This window comes from Arvicanthis niloticus, unplaced genomic scaffold (assembly GCF_011762505.2).
Source record: "Arvicanthis niloticus isolate mArvNil1 unplaced genomic scaffold, mArvNil1.pat.X pat_scaffold_272_arrow_ctg1, whole genome shotgun sequence".
In the NCBI taxonomy this organism is placed as follows: domain Eukaryota; kingdom Metazoa; phylum Chordata; class Mammalia; order Rodentia; family Muridae; genus Arvicanthis; species Arvicanthis niloticus.
Window position 1 is genome coordinate 73,994 of NW_023045934.1, and position 23,099 is coordinate 97,092.

General features: G+C 37.5%; 1 protein-coding gene and 1 pseudogene across 1 annotated transcript; both read left to right on the top strand.

Moving 5' to 3' along the window:
• Window positions 1-1,652: 1,652 nt before the first annotated feature.
• On the top strand, window positions 1,653-3,257 carry LOC117701836 (olfactory receptor 52E8). Its single transcript, XM_034493256.2, has one exon. The coding sequence runs from the start codon at window positions 1,653-1,655 to the stop codon at window positions 2,604-2,606; it is 954 nt and encodes a 317-aa protein (XP_034349147.1). The 3' UTR covers window positions 2,607-3,257.
• Window positions 3,258-15,077: 11,820 nt separating this feature from the next.
• Window positions 15,078-17,544, top strand: LOC117701843 (olfactory receptor 52E8-like; annotated as a pseudogene).
• Window positions 17,545-23,099: the final 5,555 nt, after the last annotated feature.

The following is a 23,099-nucleotide window of genomic DNA, read 5'->3' on the forward strand; positions in this document are numbered from 1 at the left end:
CCTGTAAAGATGTGATAGAATGAATTGTCAAAATGTTTTCCTAACTATAATACTGGGCATGCTCTCAACAAATGAAAAATAGAACTACAACTGTATGTCACATAGGATAATGTAGCAAATTTAAGAATTTTAGTTTTACTTTCCTTAATATCAAACATCTAGGAGACACACATCAGTCTACACCTATATACACTCATGCACATACACATGAACACAGTGTTCCTCAAACAAGTACTAAAATTATCAAATTATTTTTCATTCCTGCAGTGTTTTATAGGCTTTAAATGAGTGCCTCAAGGAATATATGTGTGTCATGATATGTTTAAAGAGACACTGGTATGGTTAAATATTTTTGTAAGTCCAAAGATAGAACTCTATTTCGTAATTTAATTTAAAAATTTTCATATAACCTATTTGATCATATTTGATTCTTTCTCCCACAACTCTATGACTTCCCCTACCCACACACATAAAAACATCCCAAGGCATGCTTCATTCATAAACATATCTGGTAGACACATTGAGTTAAGTCTTGTTAAATATGAATATATTTTTGTGTATAATTATACATGACAGTCAATCACTTCCACATTATTAATACAATAGTTTTTTGTAAATAAGTGAAGTAATGAGCTTTATGCTTGTTTTCTTCAGGAGTTAATTTACTACTTGTTCAGAATTTACTATAATAGCAAAGTTCATTGAACATGGTACTGGGATGGAATCAGAGGAGGAACTAAATAGAAATGTTTTGAGTACTTCTGTCTCTTCCATGTACATAGGTTGAAGTATACTGGGAAAATTGTGTAGCTCTCTCTTCCCATAGCTGGTCCATATCTGGAGAGTTTTTTACTGGATGCATTATTTATTCATTGACCAAATGAAAGTTTTGTCCATGTCAATACAATTTTTCAATTCATGTTTTCATCATAGCTAAAAACAAACAAAATAATCTTTATCAAGTACATTTTCCTCTAATTGTTGTTACTTTCCAAACCTGGTGAGACTTTCTAATAGAGTTATAATGGACATGGATGATTAATTTCTTATCATAAAAATTAAAACACCTACAGCTTTATCTCTTCATCTAAATATGAAGAAATAAGGAACTTCTACATGACACAACATTTCATGAAAGAGAACAAAGGAAGATAGGTTGTTTATCCTGGTCTTAGAACAGAACCAACTCTGTACATAACAGCACATACAAACCACATTGTATACACAACACTTGGGGGTTTCAGCTTCCCAAATAGGGAAGGGTAAAGATAACGGGTGCCTGAGTAATTCTTATACTTATTAAGCAAAAGCGTATGTAACATTACTTTGCATACCAACCCTGGAATTCCATTCTTCATGTATTCCTGGCCACTCTGCACTCCACATTTATTCTTGACTCTCTTCTTTATATCAGTTTCTGTTCTCGCATGAGTTCAGTGTAATAATAGTGGCTCTATAGCTGATCTAATGTGAAATTCTGGAAACTTACACATGAAATGAAGAGACCATTTTAATTATTCTACAAATATGAACAGGATATTTAAAGGTTATTTTATATGTTACCAGAAATGAAGATAAAAGGCTAAGCAGACAAAGAAAAAGCATACTAATCATACATTAATACTTATTTGTATTAAGCACAGCATCTATCTATGACTGAGAGAATGTCCCTGTCTAATGACACACAAGTCCATCCTTCTTCATTCCTGCTGCTGGGCATCCCAGGGCTAGAAGATGCACACATCTGGATTGGATTCCCCTTTTGTTTTCTCTATCTCATTGCAGTCCTGGGGAATGCTGCTGTTTTATTTGTGATCCAAACTGAACACAGTCTTCATGAGCCCATGTACTACTTCCTAGCCATGTTGGATTCCATTGACCTGGGTCTGACCACAGCCACCATCCCCAAAATGCTGGGCATCTTCTGGTTCAATCTCAGGGAAATATCTTTTGGAGGTTGCCTTTCTCAGATGTTCTTCATCCACTTCTTCACGGTCATGGAAAGCATTATGTTGTTGGCCATGGGCTTTGACCGCTACATTGCCATTTGCAAGCCCCTTCAATATACTGTCATCCTCACCACAAAAGTTATTGGGGTCATTGCAGGTATTGCTGTGCTGCGGAGCCTATACATGGTTCTTCCACTGGTGTTTCTCCTCCTGAGACTACCCTACTGTGGGCATCACATCATCCCTCATACTTATTGTGAGCACATGGGCATTGCCCGACTAGCTTGTGCCAGCATCAAAGTCAACATCATGTTTGGTCTTTGCAACATTGCTCTTCTGCTCCTGGATGTGGTTCTTATTATTCTTTCTTATGTCAGGATCCTCTATGCAGTGTTCTGCCTGCCCTCCCGGGAGGCCAGGCTCAAGGCTCTCAATACCTGTGGCTCTCATATAGGTGTTATCTTAACCTTTTTTACTCCAGCATTTTTCTCCTTCTTGACGCATCGTTTTGGCCACAATGTGCCCCAATATATCCACATTTTCTTGGCCAATCTCTATGTGGTTGTCCCACCAGCCCTTAATCCTGTGATCTATGGAGTAAGGACCAAGCTGATTCGGGAGCGAGTGATGAGGATTTTGTTCCAGAAAGATCACTAGCCAATAGCAATGTAGATAGTTGTCCTAGAATTTGTCTCATAGGTTATTGAAAGTAGTTATTTTGTAACTAGTCCATAGAAAATTGGAAAAAAGACAAACTTACTGTGACCAAATGTCATTTAACTCTGAATCAAACACTTTATTTTCAAGGTTGTACTGGGAATATTGGAATTCTTATGAAAATTTATTTCTGTAAGCATTTCATTAATTTTGCTGGATCTTGAATATGGTCCTATGTGTAGGATAGTTTCCTCTTTTTCATAGAATATATTGGTGTTTGGGAAAGTTATATGGTCTGTCTGAATTTCATTGTTAGCAGAAAGTAGTAATTTAGGCCAAAGAAGATTCCCCAAATTGTGACCATTTTCTCTATGATTTTTATAATTTAATACAATGCAAAATATTCCTACTTATTTCAAAGGCATTATGAGTAGATTAAGTGGCTTCTAGAATGATGGTGCCAGTGATAATGATATTAACAACTTACTGCAATATTGCATGACATCAGCTTACTGTAAAATACCATGTACTCAGAGATGTTGATAAGAATGCTTATTCATTCATTGCATTTACTAGGAACCTCCTTAATTGTTAATGTGATTTTCCAATTAGAAAATCAATTGATTTTGATGCAATTAGAAAAGTAAACAGAGAAAGGACATTAGAAACTAATGTAATGTAAAAAGATAATAATATAGCTTTGATACAGCATGTAATGTATAAGCAGAAATAAAATTTAATTCTATTGCTGAACAAGTCGTACTTAGGATACATTTGATAAAAATTATATGATACATGATAGTAACACAATATTATGTACATACTTACATGTCCACATAAACTACATAAGGTAAATATATTTAAACAGTCTTCTTGACCCACATATAATTTTTTGAACAGTCGAATGATAAAGACAGTGTGTTTTGTAATCACTCTCATAGGAAATAAAATGTAAGTTTAAAAGTGGTGTATATAAATACTTCTGAAGGTTTAGAATGTTTCAGTATGGATAGGGGAAGGGCACAGAAAGTCCCAACCTGGACCTATGGGCAATGATTTCTCCTAGAGGAGGGAGAGTAAGTTTCTTCAGGGATGTTGGCCCTGAAATACTACCCATGCTCCAGTAGATGGCCCTACACACATGCATATTTAAGCATCATGAAGTGAACAGTGGGAGAGAGAACAAGAGAGAGAGAGAGAGAGAGAGAGAGAGAGAGAGAGAGAGAGAGAGACAGAGAGAGAGAGAGAGAGAGAGGAGGGCAGGAATGGAAGAAGGGAAGAGAAGGAGAAGGGAGAAAGGGAGAGAAAGAGGGAAAGTAGAGGGAGAGGCAGAGGGAAAGAACACAAAAGTGTTGGGAAGATAAGGGAGGAATTGGGCAGGATGCTGTGGGGCATGGACTTGACCAAAACACATTATATGCACTTATAACATTCTCAAAGGATAAAAATAAAAACACCAGGAATTAAAAAAATAAAAAATGACTTCTTTATTTCTGTACACACAAATGTTTTAAAAAATATTATTTAGTTCCTGGGAGCTCTGGAGGGGGGGGGGGGGGTCTGGTTGGTTGATATTATTGTTCTTCCTATGAGGTTGCAAACCCCTTCAGCTCCTTCAGTCCTTTCTCTAATTCCTCCACTGGGGACCCCCATTGGAGACCCCGTGCTCATTCCAATGGTTGGTTGTGAACATCCCCTCTGCATTTGTCAGGCTCTAGCAGAGCCTTTCAGGAGACAGCTATATCAGGTCCCTGTCAGCATGCACTTCTTGGCATCCACAATAGTGTCTGAGTTTGGTGATTGTATATGGGATGGATCTCCAGGTGGGGCAGTCTCCAGACGGCCCCTTCTTCAGTCTCTGCTCCATAATATGTCTATGTATTTGATTCCCTGAGTATTTTGTTCCCCCTTCTCAGAGGGACTGAATCCCCCACACTTTGGTCTTCCATCTTCTTGAGCTGCATGTAGTCTATAAGTTGTATCTTGGGTATTCTGAGTATTTGGGCTAATATCCACTTATCAGTGAATGTATACCATGTGTGTTCTTGTGTGATTGGGCTATCTCACTCAGGATGATATTTCTAGTTCCATCCATTTGCCTAAGAATTTCATGAATTCATTGTTTTTAATAGCTGAGTAGTACTCCATTGTGTAAATATACCACATTTTCTGTATCCATTCTTCTGTTGAAGGACATCTGGGTTCTTTCCAACTTCTGGTTATTATATATAAGGCTGCTATGAACATAGTGGAGTATGTGTTCTTGTTATGTGTTGGAGAAACTTTTGGGTATATGCCCAGGTGTAGTTTAACCAAGGAATACACGTGGAGGGCCCTATGGCTCCAGCCACATATATGGCAGAGAATGGTCTTGTCAGGCATCAATGGGAGAAGAGGCCCGTGGTCCTGTGAAGGCTTAATGCCCCATTGTAGGGGAATTTGAGGGCAGGGAGGTGGGAGTGGATGGGTGGTTGGTGGAACTCCCTCATAGAATCAGGGAAAAAGAAATGAGATAGAGGGTTTCAGGGGGAACCTGGAAAGGGGATAACGTTTGAAATGTTAATAAAAAAATCAAATCAAATAAAAATATTATTTATAAATAAAAATAAGGATTTAAAATTATTTTGGAGAAATAAGATGTTAGGGAATAAGCCTTGGAAAAATATGCATTGTTATTATCAAGGCAGAATTACTCAGCAGATGAGTTCTTGATCTCACAGTAGTTGTGTTTATGGACACAGTACCTACACAAAGACTATCCCTGTACAGATTGTGCCATGTAGAAATGGCATGAGGTCCCACTTTTCTCTGAAACTTACAGACAGATAATAGTAGCAGCTAGTAGGGACTAGGTAGCTATGACTCATGAGACCTGATTCCTCTTTTAGTATTAATAAGCATTTAATGGTCACTAGAGATGTATTTTCTACATGATGTAACTACTAGTAAGTATTCCAGGCTCTGGTGAGTTATTCCTCACCCCAGATCCTGTGATAAACATTAATAAAATGTTGTTGGTCACCAAAGAAAATGAAAAAGAAAGGAAGAAAAACATGAAAACACCAAGAAGAAAAGCTGAGGAGGGACTCAGTGTGAATGCAAAGGGAAAGAGCCGGGCACTAGGAGGGGAGTAAATGAAAGCATCATGATGGAATCTATTGTTCATAATTAACAAATGCTGGTAACAGTGCGTCACTGTAAAGCCTTCTCCTCATAAAAGATTCCACAGAGTCCACAATTGACATGTCAAGGGAAAAATTAAGCAGCACTTACAGACACCATATTGGACTTCCCTCTTGTACTCTCCCTATTTAATTTGTTCACTTATTTCCTTCTTGTTTTTATTTAAAAGTGGTCAGTGCATATGTATATATGTATGATGTATTATTATATGAGTGTGCCACCATATGTGTGTGTATTTGTGTGGTATTGTGTGGCCCGAAATGTGTGTGAAGGCCAGAAGCCAACTTATAGAAGTTGGTTCTCTTCCCACCATGTTGATTCCAGAGGGTCAGACTCCGGTTTGGCAGGCTTAGCAGCATAAATACATTGACAGATACATTAAAAAGGGAAAATGACGCTAAAGAGAAAATAAGGTAGAGAGCAATCTAGGAAGACTCAGGACATCAATCTCTGGTCTCTACTTGTGTGCATATACAAGTACACATACTCATGCATACATATATACACAATACAATACAATACAATACAATACAATACAATACAATACAATCCTAGATGCAATTACTGTGCTAGAGATGGAATGCATTGCAAGAAATTGACTGCAGATTGAAAACTGAGGAAGAAAATACTAGTAAACCTGAATAGAGGCCATTTAAAATGAAACTTGGAGAGAAAGTGGCAGAAAGAACAAAATAAAAAAAAAAAAATCAGAAAAGCTGCAACACGACCTCAATGGACTAATGTATGTACAATTAAAGTTACTGCAGGAGGAAATGAAGGGACAAAATAAATACTTGAGTAAATAATGCTTGAAAAATTATGAATCTATTGAAAACTGTAAACCGATAGATCAAAGAAGCTCAATGAATGCCCAGTAAAAAAGACATAAATAAAAGTATGCCAAAAAACATGGTGACTAATTTTTTTCATGTTGAACATTTTAGTAATTTTAAATTTTAGTCTGCATATTTAAAAATGCAATCAATATTTTAATTGAAAGAAAAAATGAAGTCAGAGCAAATGTCTTCCCTGGATCAGTTTCTGAGGTTGGCTTAGTGAACTCTTTTTACTTCTTTCCTACATTGGTTTATTGATTTAAAATGGATCAACCTTGGCAGTGACATGTTGAGCAGATTAAACACATTAATAATAAATTCTGAATCACACTGGGGTGATTTGAATATGCTTGTCCCAGGGAGTGTTACAATTAGGAGGTGTGGACTTGTTGGAATAAGTGTGGTCTTATTGGAGCAGGTGTGTCACTGTGGGGATGGGCTATGAGACCCTCCACCTAACCACATAGGAGCCAGTCTTCTAGTAGCCTTCAGATGAAAATCTAGAACTCTCAGCTCCTCTTGCATTGTGTCTGAGTGGACACTGTCATGCTCCCACCTTGATGATAATGGCCTGAACCTCTAAACCTAAAACCAGCCCCAATGAAATGTCCTTATTTAAAAAAAGTGGTTAGTGCTCAGTTAAATATTACATAGAATAAAAATATGCATAGTGATCCTATGGTATATGTGTACATTGTAAAGTTGATGAGCATATCTATGAAAAGTTATACTGTTCACTGATGTTTAGAATACACTCCTCTCATAATGAAGGCTTTGTTGTCTGATCATATATGCACATTTAATTTCTTCTCAGCCGTGGGTAAACACTGCTCTGATTTTTGCTTAGTGAGGTCAAGTCAATAGTCTTACCCTCTACAGGTACATGAGATCATAATACAGTACAATTTAACATGCTAAAAGCTGGATCAATGTTTGTCATCTCAGCAAAACCTAGCCAGTTCTGACTGGTTCTGTTTGTATAGACTGATACCCTACACAAAGACTCATAGCTGCCCCTGAATCCTCGCCTGTTCTCTCAAAATCCTTTGTATGTTCATATATATGCTTTGTGTGTGTGTGTGTGTGTGTGCGCGCGCACGTGCGCACACACACACACACGTGTGCTATATTCAATAGCAACTGCAAAGAAGAAACTAGTTTTTGGGCAGCATTATTATTTTGTCTTTGCTTAGATGGGATTATGGAAGTGCCTATTGTTTTTATTTTACTTTGTTACTGTTGAGATGCCACTGTAGGTCCAATAGCTGACAGCTACTGAAATTGCCTTTTTAAAAATCATATGCAAATCAGACCCAGTTGCAAGAAAGATAGTTCAGTTTGTGAAGTACTTGCCTTGCAAGCTTGAAGTATTGACTTACAGGAACATAGCCCATGTAAAAAAAAGCAGGGGTGGTGGTACTTGCTTGCAGTCTCATTGTGGGGGCATCAAAAGACAGGATTCTCGAAACCCTTGGCTACTTGATGAACTCTTGTCCAGTGAAAGACTTTGTTATTCTTCTTTATTTTTTGTTAATAAAAAAAGCTTACATCCACCTTTACACACATAAAATACCCACTAGAAAAGAAAGCCAGACCCCATGACTACATACATCAACAATTAAACACAATAAGCACAGTATATCTTATTCCTGTGATGACCTAAAATAGTATTTTTTTTATCTGAATTTATATTTTTATTGTAAATCTTCTAACTCCCTTCTAAAAGAAATTAAAAAGGAACTCTTAGAAATTTTACTGGTTCTAATAAAAGGGTATCAACTTGAAAGTAGAGGGAGCATGGGAGGGGTTTGAGAGAGGGTAACTGGGGAAGGAAAATGAGGAGGGTGCGATGTAATTCAATTTCAATGAAAATATTGTTTTAAGGAAAGTTTACTAGTTCTCTGAATTTCTTAAGCTTGAGAGTTAACTATTTGCATATTTGTAAGTGATTAGTATAATCTAAATAAATAAGACTTGGTTTCATGAGGGAAAGAAATACAAACATGAAACATATTTGAACACATAATCTGAATAAATGGGATGACTTTCCAGTTCCCAAGTAAGCCAAAGTTAGGAGTTGACTTCATCGTGAGCAAGAAAATGTTTTGATTTAAAAATAACCCAATCATGAGTGAACGTAACAGCCCTACATAACAAGATAGGGAAATTACACTGGCTCATACATTCTTGTTGGATGAGTGGGAACAGAGTAACTAGAAATTAAGAAGTTAAAAATGGTAGAATTTACATATCAAATTTTATCCCCTTACCATATTTCCCCACCACCCAGGAACCCCTTATCCCATCCCCCCTCCTCCTGCTTCTATGAAGGTGTTTATCCACCTACCCCCCAGCCCCCCTCCCCACCCTCAGATCCCCCCCCCCTCAGTGCTCAGCCTTCAGGGTACCATTGACCTTGTCTCCCACCTATGTCCAACAAGGCCATCCTCACCCTACATATACTGCTGGAGTCATGTGTCTCTCTATATGTGCTCCTAGGCTGGTGGTTTAGACCCTGGGGAGCTCTGGCTGGTTGGTATTATTGCTCTCCTCACCGGGCCACCAGCCCTTAAGGTTCCTTCAATTTACTCTCTAACTCCTCCATTGGGAACCTTTGATCAGATTAATGGATAGCTGTGGGTATCTGTCTCTGGGTATGTCCGACTCTGGGAGACCTCTAAGGAGACAGCCTTATCAGGCTGCTGTCAGCTTTCCCATCCTGACATCCCTATCAGCGTCTATTTTTTGGTGACTGCCCATGGAATGAATACCCAGATGGAATGGTCTCCCTACAACCCCCCTTCAGATTCTGATCCACACTTTGTCTCCATATTTGCTCCCTTGGGTATTTAGTTACTCCTTCTAAGAAAGACCTAGGCATCCTCACTTGTTCTTTCTTCTTCATGAGCTTCATGTCGTCTGGTAGTTGAATCTTTGTTATTTCAAATTTTTGGACTAATCTCCGCTTATCAGTGAGTAAATACCATGTGTGTTCTTTTGTGATTGGGTTACCTCACTCAGGATGATATTTTCTAGTTCCATCCATTTACCTAAGAATTTCTCGAATTTATTATTTTTAATAGCTGAGTAATATTCCATTGTGTAAATGTACCACATTTTTTGTATCCATTCCTCTGTTGAAGGGCATCTGGGTTCTTTCCAGCTTCTGGCTATTATAAATAGGGCTGCTATGAACATAGTGGAGCATATGTCTTTGTTATTTGTTGGGGCATTTTCTGGGTATATGCCCAGAAGTGGTTATAGCTGGGTCCTCAGGTAGTGCTATGTCCAATTTTCTGAGGAACCGCCAGACTGACTTCCAAAGTGGTTGTACCAGCTTGCAACCCCACCAACAATGCAGGAGTGTTCCTCTTTCTTCACATCCTCGCCAGCATCTACTATCACCTGAGTTTTTGATCTTAGCCATTCTGACTGGTGTGAGGTGGTATCTCAGTGTTGTTTTGATTTGCATTTCCCTGATGACTAAGGATGTTTTATGTAGAAATAGCTGAGTGGAGTTAACAGGCAACAGTCCAGATTACCTTACATGGATAGCTGGTTTTCAAAACATCAGAAATCCTTAGAATTGACATGACAAACATTTCAGTATTATGTCTATTTTCATTAGAGACCTGTCTGCTCCGGACAGCTTCCTATATTAAATTCTAAGAAGAAATTGAGCATCCTTGGAGTTACTCCAGTTGTGGTGAGACAGCCACTAGGCAAGAATTGCCACTTTCCTTCTACAGACAAATTACTGTCCAGAAAAGGACACACTTGCAGAATAGTCGACTGATTATATCTGCCTAGACAGAGTAATCAGCCCTTAATAATTCTGCAGCACTAAGGTCTGTCAGAAGATCCTGGACCAGAAGCAGAAGAACAGATGCTCCAACGTTTTGAAGTAGAGCGAGTGTCCAGGTGGTCAGAGGTCTCTATAAATTGGCTAAGTTTTAGAAACTACAATTTGTGCTTCCCACAATTATAGTTAACTCAGTCATTCTGGATTTCTGATGGGGTTGAAAACATATAGCTATTGACCTTAAGAGAAAAGATTTGAGTGGATGGTCGTCAGCTGACATTCATCCTAAAGCCAGGTTCAGAACTAAATGTTCTAGTTAGAATAGATGACAGAGGAGCTGGTTAGTCAACAAAAGGATGGACTGGTATTAGGACTATCCTGTACCTCACTGGTACAAATTGGCATAATTATGCTCTAATTGTATTTTGAGAGAAAAGTTTCATTTTAACAGGAAGGGTGATGTGTAGGAGGAGCTAAGGTAGGAGGAGTACTGAGAGGAAGAAAAGGAGTAAGAAGAGGAGAAGAAGAAGGAGAGGAGAAGCTAGGTGATGAAAGAGAGAAAGAGGGGGGAGACAGGGAGGCAGATATTCATGTATCTCCACCAGTCAAAGATAGTTGTTATATCTAAGTCGGTCAATGGGTTACACCTCTGATTGAACAATTCCAAACTTATAAAACCTATGATTAACATTCTTTTTTAAAAAAATGTATAAATGCAAAAAGGAAAAGGGGGCATGGGATATGGGTTTCCTAAGGGGGTTGGGGGGGGAATGGGGATAGGGGATGCCATCTGAAGTGTAAATAAAATATCTAATAAAAAAAAGTTAAAAAAAATAAATTAAAAAAAAGAAAAAAATGGTAGAATTATGCAAGTAGGGGAACTGAAGGGAGAAATTCTGAAGTCTCAAGAGGTCCCTTGCAGGTGTACTTTTTATGCCCACATGTCTGTGTGAGAATTGCACATTGTCTTTGTGAGCTGATACCACAAAGACCCAGGGGAGCAACAGTTCTTGGTCAAGGAGGAAGATTTTAAACTCCAGTATAAACTGTAACCTTAGTTTAACAACCTTGGAGCAGTTATAAGTGCAGATTCTGTCAACAGCACTTCTGTCTGCAGGTGGTGAATTTGGTATTAATTTGGCTGCAGTGTAAATTTGGTAAGAAAACTGGTAAGTCTTGAAGTAAAATCTTTGATTGATTTAATTGATTTAATTGATTTAATCTCTTAATTACTTTTATATAATTAAATATTAATTTGGAGGAGATAAAACATTTATGTGTTTATTTAGAGCTGGTAGAATTTCAGGGGAAATTGCTCAGTTTGTTGTTTGTTGTTTATTTGATTTTTACAGTAAATATAACTAATTTCTACTATGGAAGTCTTTAAAACCTTCTAGCTAAGCACTCTGCTGCCTTTGCTGCAGTGTTGTTGCAGTTCTCCTTGGCCTCTCTCCTTTTCTTCTGCTTTCTTTCCCTGTCACTCCTCCTCTTAGTTACCATTCCTTTCACTTGGCTCTCTCTCTTTTAGATCAGTTTTACTGAAACTTATTATATTACTGGTGATTTGAAAATTGGTTAACACTGGAAATGGTAGTCTTAATTTTTCCAAATTATAACTTTTTTTCTTTAACTCTTTGTAACTCATGTTGAAGAAAAAGTAATCCAGTCTGCCCAATCTCAGATACTTGTAGGCAATGTCTGAATGCATTCACTGTATTTCACACACACCTGTGTGTGTTGACCCTTGTATTACATTCTTCCAAATTATTCTGCTGTTTCAGCATAGTAGCCAGGCAGTGGTGGCACATAGCTTTAATCACAGCACAGAGGAAGCAGGTGGAGGAAAATCTCTTAAGTTCAAGGTCAGCCTGATCTACAGAGCAAGTTCCAGAATGGCCTGGGGTTGTTACAGAGAGAGACCTTGCCCTGTCCCCAACTTTCCAAAACACAAGAAAACAAACAAACATAAAACCCAAAAAATCAAAAACAAAATAGTAACAATTATAACAAGTAAATAAAGTACAACAATTTAAAAATATGAGGGTTTTAAAAGCATTGCTCCTTCTCTTCCCATAAATACAGCAATTGGCATGATGATAATCCTGGTCTGAAGTCTACCCTTTATATTCCACATAATGAAGTAGTTTTAAAATAGTTGTTGTTAAAGCATTGTGTTCTTGCACATACTGGGTAAGATCTGTACCACTGAGCTACACCACAACCTCTATCCATCAGATATAGCTACACTTCTATCAATCCGTCCCATATAGCTACACTTCTATCATCCGTCAGATATAGCTACACTTCTATCAATCTGTCATATATAGCTACACTTCTATCCGTCATATATAGCTACACTTCTATCAATCTGTCCGATATAGCTACACTTCTATCAATCCATTATATATAGCTACACTTCTATCAATCTGTCATATATAGCTACACTTTCTATCAGTCCATCCGATATAGCTACACTTCTATCAATCCGTCAGATATAGCTACACTTCTATCAATCTGTCATTTATAGCTACACTTCTATCAATCTGTCATATATAGCTACACTTCTATCAATCTGTCATATATAGCTACACTTCTATCAATCTGTCATATATAGCTACACTTCTATCAATCTGTCATATATAGCTACACTTCTATCAATCTGTCATATATAGCTACACTTCTATCAATCTATCATATATAGCTACACTTTTATCAATCTGTCATATATAGCTACACTTCTATCAGTTTTGTTTGGGTAGGGAAATCTTCCCTGAGTTGACGTAAATAGTCTTGAGTACCAAATATCCCTTAGACAATGGCAGTCTGAGACCTCAGTGGCTGCTCCAGTTTACGTCTGCTCATTATTTTGATGGAGGAGCTACTCTGGTTCTTAGAGAAGACATTTTCCCTCAACACTGGAGAGTACTTGATTAAACATGTCTCGAATGTTTCTTTAAAATTTTTGTCTTCATTGCTTTATTACTTACATTTCTGAAATCTATTTTTTAGAATTTCATGTATCGTGCATGTGTAATGCATTTACATGATTTTCCTCCACCATCTCCTCATTCCCCAGAGACCCTCAGTTCTCCCTCAGTTCACAACACTTTTTTAAATTACTATTGTTACATATGTATGTTTAACGCTGTTATGTACAAATATATATACAAAGATAAGCTGCTGAATCTTCTTAGTGTTGCCTTTATGCACAGGTTTTAAATAGTACCATGTTTTTGTCATTAATTTTAAGTATGAATGAAGATCTCCCAGGAAGAAGTTCAACAGGTGACATGCATAATGAGGCTGTCTGCGGCAATTCTTTCCTATTTCTTTCTGTGTCTGTTTCTCTTCTAACAGATGCCTCCTAAATTTTCTAGCAACCGTGATTCCCTATTGGTAAATTTTGGAAGTCTCATACTTCCTTTCTTTTCTCCTTGTATGATATTGTTGGTTTTGACATATAAAGTGGGAGAAAATAATATTTTTATGTTAAAATAAAGTCAACATTATGAAGAACAAATTGTCTCCAATTATAGGCAATGAACCATGTCAGGTTTTCAAATGGTTTTTCAAGTTGATACAGCTTGCATAATAGTACAACTCACCTGAATCTTTATGAAGATGAACTATGCATAAGGTCCATCAGTTATTTTTGACTTTCTAATTCTGATTGTTATTGTCAGCTGCTTCTTAAAATTTATTTAGTTTACTTTCAACAATCTCTCTGTGTTATACCATGCTTGTTGACAGCCCCATTTTCATGAAGATTTCTTACAAGACTCATCTCTTCATATAGCTACCAAGTCTTCTCATGCAAATTCATTTACTTTATTGTCTTTATATTTCCAAAACACCAGATAGATAACATAATTCTGTTCTTATCCTTATAATGTTCAGACCTATAATCAGAATTAGCATTAAGAATTTTATATATATTCAGACTTTAATCAACACAACACATTTTGGGTGATAGCTATGTTCTATATGTGATAATGGAGATAGCGATCAATAAAAACCACACTTTTCCAATTCTGCATGAAGTCTAATTAGATAGAGAGGACTGATTGACTAGTCACAGAGAACATTCTGTAGCAGAATTAGAGAGTTCTGCGGAGAATACTAGAAGCAAATGCTCTGAAGTCAGAAAAGGCCTTCCTGAGAATGAGTTACACAGGTCAGCTAAAGAACTGACAGGAGGCTCATGCTGGTTTCTCGTTCTGTTCCTCATACCTATGTTGGATGCTTCCAACAGTCACATGTCTGTATTTAAAGATTTTAGTTTTCTATTTCCTCTCACCAAGCATGCTTCTTATTGTTTCTGAAAATGATTTTGATTTCCTATGCTCTAAGTTTCTACATGCCGTACAACATCCTGATACCCTTGCCTCATAGAAATGTGTTCTGTTTTTATTATTAAGACTACATTAGCTAATTCAAGGGTCTAATGTTTGTAGATTATTTTCAGGAAGCCACTCACTTTTGTTCCTTTTTGCTAAAAAAGATGTATCGTCATAATAAAAGACCTGGAATGTAGGATTGGAAGGAATATACCTCAGGTGAATTTGAACTGACAACAATTTTAAGAGACATCAGAAGTAATACAAAGCATTTCAGGAATAATTTGTGGAAAATCTGGTGATGCTGATCATAATGAGAAATGATGCAGCTCAAGAAACAATGAACGATGAAGTACTTGTACTATAGCACAAGCCCGTGGGAGAAAAATTTGAGAAGCATAGTACCATTGATGTCATAAAATAGATTCAGGTTAAAGGGTAGAAGTATCCCTTTGGCAACAAATGTGAGGAAATTTTATTTATTCTGGAACTATACTGTTTCTTGGCCTCCTTTTGAGTAGCAAATGTTATAGTCTTAAACTTCAAATCATCTCATGGGATCATTATTTTAACAATTGTTAAGTTCTCATGGTAATGATGATAAGAATAGCAATAACTCTCACTGTTTCTCACAAGAGACCCAAGTTTTAATATGATATGAATTATTTTAAAAGAAGTGAGCACATAATATTGACTTGAGGAATAGAAGATATATAATGAATGTCCACAGGTTACTGCTTAAAGTCTGAGTTAGTCCCTCAAAAAGTAATAATTTCATAACCAAGTTAAATTATGGGGCATTGAATATTGAGAAACCATGGCCTTATAAGTTATTGTTGCTTGTACTAAAGATCATAACAAAGGCCTTTACCTATTGGTGACAAATAAAAAGCAACACAAATCTAGAAAAAGCAAAAGAGTTAATATGGTCCTATAAAAAGTAAGAATTTCATACATGCATATATAATTTATTCTGTTCTTTTGTGGTAAGTGTTGGAGATAACCTGATCAATGGATATAAGATGATAAGACTATTACGATGCTCATGCAGTAATTAGGTTCTTCTATAGGGCTATAACTTGACCAGCCATGGATTTTGGGCCATTTAGTAGCACTAGGCAGGAGTTTCATTTTGTGGAGTGAGCATTATTATTACTATGATTCTCTGTTGTGTGTGTGTAAATGTCTGTGAATACAGTGCCCATGGAGAAAGAGGTTTGGGCACATCCCCTGAAGCTGCAGTAATAGGTGATAGTGAGTTCCCTTATATGAGTGGTGAGAGAAACTAACTTAGGTCCTTGGAAAACCACTATGCATTATTCATCACTGAGCCAACTCTTCAGCTTCTAGAGCAGGCTTTAAATCAAATGAAAAGGTTGGGGATTTAGCTCAGTGGTAGAGTGCTTGCCTAGCAAGTGCAAGGCCCCTGGGTTCAGTCCTCAGCTCTGATAAAAAAAAAAAAAAAGAAGTAAATCAAATGAAAAAATTTTGGTTTCTTCCATACTATTTATGGTACTAATGTAAAAGTGGGTGTATCTTGCCAGGTACAATTATTACTGGATGTCAAGATGGTTGCTTATTTTTTTCTCTTGTAGCATACATTGCATCTCCCATCCCAGTTTTACGAAGAATTATCAAGGATGAAACTTCCAGGTCAGTACTGGCTTCATTTCTTCATGTTATATAACTAAAATGTGTGATATCTTCAGCAATAGTATCTTATCATCATGTTCTAGACGGTAACCAAAAATAATGGCACTAGCCTGTGGACAACCACTTACCAGGCAACAGCTCATGGATTCACCCTTCATCCTTCCTGCTCTTGGATTCCCAGGATTGGAAGAGTTGCAGTTCTGGCTTGGTTTGCCTTTGGAACAGTCTATCTTATTGCTGTCCTAGGGAATGTCATTTTTCTCTTTTGTGATCCATCTTGAGCACAGCCTTCACCAGCCTATGTTCTACTTATTGGCCATGTTGGCTCTAACTGACTTGGGCCTGTCTACAGCAACTGTTCCCAGAGCACTTGGCATATTTGGTTTGGCTTCCATAAGATTGCTTTTAGGGACTGCATAGCTCAAATGTTTTTCATACATCTGTTTACAGGGATTGAAACATTCATGCTTGTAGCCATGGCCTTTGATCGATATATTGCTATCTGTACCCTCATCCGTTATAACACAATCCTCACCAGCTTAGTGGATCTGTATTATTGCGGGGGGTTGGATTACTCATAAACTTTATTTTGGTTTTTCCACTTATATTTCTCATTCTAAGGCTCTCGTTTTGTGGACACAATATCATACCACATACGTATTGTGAGGCATATGGGCATTGCTCGGCTGGGCATGGTGTCAGCATCAAGGTTAATGTATTATTTGGATTAATACTTATATCTATGATAGTTCTGGGTGTTATTTTGATTGATCTGTCCTATGTGAAAATTCTTCATGCTGTATTCAAACTCCCATCCTGGGAAGCCAGGCTCAAAGCTCTTAATACCTGTGGTTCCCATGTGTGTGTGTGTCTTGGCTTTCTACACTCCAGCCTTTTTCCTTTTCCTGACTCATCGATTTGGACACAATATTCCACGGTGTATCCACATCCTCTTTGCTAACTTGTATGTAATCATTCCACCTGCTCTTAATCCTCTTATTTATGGGGTGAGAACCAAACAGATTCGAGATCGTGTGGTGATATTTTTTTGTAAGGAGTTTGACAGTGAATGTATGACTTGTATTCTTCCAGATTTTTCTTTGATAAAAAGGAGAATTTATGTGTAATCAAGTTTAAATAGAATAACTAGTTTACAAATATTATGTTAAACAAACTTTGTTTCTGTATTCATGGGCAGTAAACAAGATAAATATACAGCAAATATTTGTTCTAAGTCTGAATAAAATGATATTGATTTATAAATGGGTTTCTTTTCTATAATAGGGTATTAGGATCTTGTTTCAAGGTTAGAGAAGCTACAATAGTATTTCACAACACTTTTATACAGAACCCATTGATTATGGAGGAGGGGTTGATGATGTTGATGTCTATCATGGTTGTGCACTGGGGGTTTGAGAAAACATTTTTTAAGATGTCAGTTCCAGAAGTCCCGATTAATGAAATCAATCATAATTCAAACTTCTTTCCTAGTGAAAAGGCCTTCCATCATTATATAATGATTGGAAAGATAATAGTGAATAAAATATCACAGTATTACTTTATACTCTCTTCTCACTTTTGAAAATACAACTGTAGCAACTACATAGGGTCAAATATGGAGACAATTCTTACTTTGCATCCAAGCAGGAAGAGTTCTCCCCAGATGACAAAAAATATACAATGGAAAATAAGGGTAAGGTACTAGTACTATAAAGTACAAAGAAATAAAAAGAGGAAGAAAAGAATAGCCCTAGGTATAATCATCAGGGAAGCCTCTCATGCACAGAATGAATCTCATCTTTGTATTGAACCACCAAAATTGTACAAAGATATCTTTGTCTCAGATAAATGAGGACAAAAGGTTACCACATCTTTTAATTTCACTTGCTACACCACATAACACCATGTCTTCCAGAAGGTGTGTGTGTGTGTATATGTGTATGTGGTGTGTGTTTAATCCAATTAGATGAAAACCTATAATTATAAACCGATTTTAGAGCTCCTTCTAAGCATGGAGGAATTCTTCTAGATGGCAGTATGTTTAGTCCACATACATTCTAGAAATACACAGTAATTCACCGAACTGCACAGTGGTCACAAACCACTAGCCTTGGTGAGAGACAACTGGCCAAACTCTTCAGTATATCCTCTTACTTTCATAGTACCTGCTCAATGCTGATCACTTACAAATATTTAAATTTTGCTTTTTACAGTATACTAAGAAAATGAAAAACCACAAATTTGATACTGTAATAAAAACTCTTGCAACTCATATCAGGCAATGTACTAGAATCTCAACTGTATAAAACCTTTCTTAAGTGAGCAATAGAAAGAGTTTGAACTTTTATCCAAAACTTTATCCAAAATTTTTATCCAAAAATTTTATCCAAAGTTTAAACATTTATCAAACTTCAAATAGATATTTCATAAACAGATTAATGACAAACATTTAAAAACTCCCAGGAAATATAAAATTAGGTTATAATTAAATGACATCACACACATAAAGGAGCTTTTCCTTTATGAAGCTCTTGTTGTAGTATTAGCCTATTATAAGTGTTTTCTTTCTTTGTTTAGTTTCTATTTGTACCCTGGATATCAATCGATTAAAATTATAGAAGCAGAATCATCGACCTACATGAGACTGAAACCACGCTCTCAGGATCTTAGTCTGGATCCTACCTCTTCATCATGAATGTGGTTGAACCCATTTTCTTAATTGGATCATTTGTTATCTTGATTCTTTATGCATTTTGTTTCCTGTGTACTCTACATTAATCCTCTGTAAAATGGATAGCTGTCAAAAAATTCCTATCCTATGGGCTTCCTCTTTACTTGACTAATTGTTTCCTTTCTGTACAAAAGCTTTTGAATTATTTGAAGTCCATGTTTGTCAATTGTTGGCTTTAACTCATGATCAAACAGTTTATTCAGAAAGTTCATTCTTGCACATATTAGCTTTTTATATTTTCTCTTAGAAATTTCAGCCATTTGTATTTTACATTGAGATCTTTGATCCATTGGAGTGAATTTTATGCAGATGATAAATCTGGTGCAATTCCATTAATTGTATTTTTACACCATTATATTCCCAGATAAAAATTGTTGAAGACAGTATCTTTTTTCTTTTTCTTTTTTTTTGATTAGATCTTTCATTTACACTTCAGATACCATCCGCTTTCCTCCTATTCCCCCCCTTGGAGAAAACCCCTATCCCATGCCCCCTTTTCCTTTTTGCATTTATACATTTTTTTTAAGAAATGTTAATCATAGGCTTTATAAGTTTGGTATTGTTCAATCAGAGGTGTAACCCCACTACCCCAACCTAGATATATCAAACTATCTTTACTGGTGGAGATACATGAACTTCTGCTTCCCTGTCTCCCCCTCTCATACTCTCTTTCATCACCTAAGCTTCTCCTCTCCTTCTTCTTCTCCTCTTCTTACTCCTTTTCTTCCTCTCAGTACTCCTCCCACTTAGCTCCTCCTACACATCACCCTTCCTGTTAAAATGAAACTTTTCTCTCAAAATACAATTAGAGCATAATTATGCCTATTTGTACCAGTGAGGTATCAAGATAGTCCTATATATACCCAGTCCATCCTTTTTTGACTAACCAGCACCTCTGTCATCTATCCTAACTAAAACACTTAGTTCTGAACCTGGCTTTTTCCTTGGCTTTAGGATGAATGTCAGCTGATGACCATACACTCAGATCTTTTCTCTCAAAGTAAATAGCTATAAGTTTTCAACCCCACATCAGAAATCCAGAATGACTAGTTGACTATTAATTGTGGGGAAGCACAAAGCATAGCTTCTAAAACTTAGCCAATTTTATAGAGACTCTCTGAACACCTGGACACTCGCATCTACTTCAAAACGTTGGAGGCATCTGTTCTTCTGCCTTCTGGCCCAGGATCATCTGACAGCCTTAGTGCTGCAGAATTATTAAGGGCTGATTACTCTGTCTAGGCAGATATAATCAGTCGACTATTCTGCAAGTGTGTCTTTTCTGGACAGTAATTGTCTGTAGAAGGAAAGTGGGCAATTCTTGCCTAGTGGCTGTCTTCACCACAACTGGAGTAACTCCAAGATGCTCAATTCTTCTTAGAATCCTATGACAGGAAGCTGTCAGAGCAGACAGGTCTCTAATCAAAATGAACATTAATACTGAAATGTTTGTCATGTCAATTCTAAGAATTTCTGATGTTTTGAAAACCAGCTATCCATGTGAAGGGTAATCTGGACTGTTGCCTATTAACTCCACTCAGCTATTTCTAAATAAACGTATAGAGAACACCCTATAATAAACTCCAAGTCATGAATTCTGCTATAGTCCCTTAACTCACAGGCTGACCATCTCAAATCAGTTAAAAAAGTTAAGAAGGACTGGGTCTAAGCTTTGTATTCCTAAGTGTGTTATACTGTAACAATGCCTATGAGAGTAACAATGTTCATCTCACTCTATATATCATTAAGAAGCTCATGCCATGAAAACCTTAAATTTGTAAACAAAGTAAATTGGTGCCATTTAAGAATTTATATCTTCATCTGATATTAATTATACAGATTTCTACTAATAGGTTAAGGCTATGCAATAAACCTAGCTAATCCTCTCTATTCCGACAAAACCACTACTTTTCCCTAGGGAGACAGCCCAACATTTACCACCTTAGTCCCCATGCCCAGGGAATAGGGGCGGCTGACTCATCATTTAGCTCTTCAAGCTGATTATGGGCGTTGAGATATTAGAAGAGGAGTGGGGGGGAGAGCAAGTTGACAATCTCTCTGATGCTGTGTCTTCGCTGCCTCCAGATGGAATTCACGGACCTCAGAGGTTTGAGCAGGTCTCCCAGCTTGCTTGTTGAGTAGATACACCAGAGGCTATGCATTCTGCATATACAATTCTCAAAACAAATTTAGTATCAGATAGTTTTTTTTTTTTTTCTAAAGAGGGCTGACATTTTATTTAGAATGTTGGTTCTAACCACTTTTCTAATTTTCCCTCTTTTATTGGATATAATATTTACATTTCAAATTTTATCCCCTTACCATATTTCCCCCACCAACCCAGGAACCCTTATCCCATCCTCCCCCTCCTGCCTGCTATGAAGGTGTTTACCCACCTACCCCCAGCCTCCCTCCCCACCCTCAGATTCCCCCCCCCTCAGTGCTCAGCCTTCATGGGTACCAATGATCTTGTCTCTCACCTATGCCCAACAGGGCATTCCTCCCCTACATTATACAGCTGGAGTCAATGTGTCTCCTCTATGTGCTCCTGGGCTGGTGGTTAGACCCTGGGGAGCTCTGGCTGGTTGGTATTCTTGCTCTCCTCACAGGCCACCAGCCTTATGGTTCACGTTCCTTCATATTTACTCTCTAACTCAACTCCTCCATTGGGACCTTTGATCAGTTATTAGTGATGGATAGCTGTGGGTATATCTGTCTCTGGGTATGTCCGAGCTCGAGAGGAACCTTCTAAGGAGGACAGGCCTTATCAGGGCTGCTGTCAGCTTTCCCATCCTGACATCCCTATCAGCGTCTATTTTTGGTGACTGCCTATGGAATGAATACCCAGACACGAATCGGTCTCCCTACAACCTCACCCTTCAGATTCTGACCCTACACTTTGTTCTCCTATATTTCTCCCTTGGTTATCTTAGTTAGCTCCTTCTAAGAAAGACCTAGGCATCCTCACTTGTTCTTTCTTCTTCATGACTTGTGTCGTCTGGTAGTTTGAATCTTTGTTGTTTCAAACTTTTGGGCTAATCTCCGCTTTCAGTGTAGTAAATACCATGTGTGTCTTTTTTGATTGGGTTACCTCACTCAGGTATGATATTTTCTAGTTCCATCCATTTACCTAAGAATTTCTCGAATATCATTATTTTTAATAGTCTGAATAATATTTCCATTGTGTAAATGTACCACATTTTTGTATCCATTCCTCTGTTGGAGGGGCATCTGGGTTCTTTCCAGCTTCTGGCTATTATAAAATAGGGGCTCTATTGAAACATAGTGGAGCATATGTCTTTGTTATTTGTTGAGGCATTTTCTGGGTATATACCCAGAAGTGGTATAGCTGGGTTCATCAGGTTGTGCTATGTCCAATTTTCTGAGGAACCGCCAGACTGACTTCCAAAGTGGTTTACCAGCTTGCAACGCCACCATAACAATGCAGGAGTGTTCCTCTTCTTCACATCCTCGCCAGCATCTACTATCACCTGAGTTTTTGATCTTAGCCATTCTGACTGTGTGAGGTGGTATCTCAGTGTTTGTTTTGATTTGGCATTTCCCTGATGACTAAGGATGTTGGAGCATTTCTTAAGGTGCTTCTTTGCGGCCATTTGAGTTTCCTATTTGAGAATTCCTTTGTTTAGCTCTGTACGCCCATTTTTAATGGGTTATTTTGTTGTTTGGCGTCTAATTTCTTGAGTTCTTTGTAAATATGAGATATTAAGCCCCCTATCAGATTTCGGATTGTAATGATCTTTTCCCAATCTGTTGTTGCCGTTTTGTCTTGTTGACAGTGTCGCCCTTTATGGGGCCTTAGGCAGAAGCTTTGCATATTTGAATGTAGGTCCGCTATTCGTCGATTCTTGATGCTTAGAGCATAAGGCGTCTTGGATGTTCTGTTCATTAAATTTTTCCCCTGTGCCTAGGTATTCGAGGGTCTCTCCCCAA

Excerpts from the sequence above, each read along its gene's own strand:
- LOC117701836 (XM_034493256.2), top strand. The coding sequence starts at position 1,653 with ATGACTGAGAGAATGTCCCTGTCTAATGACACACAAGTCCATCCTTCT.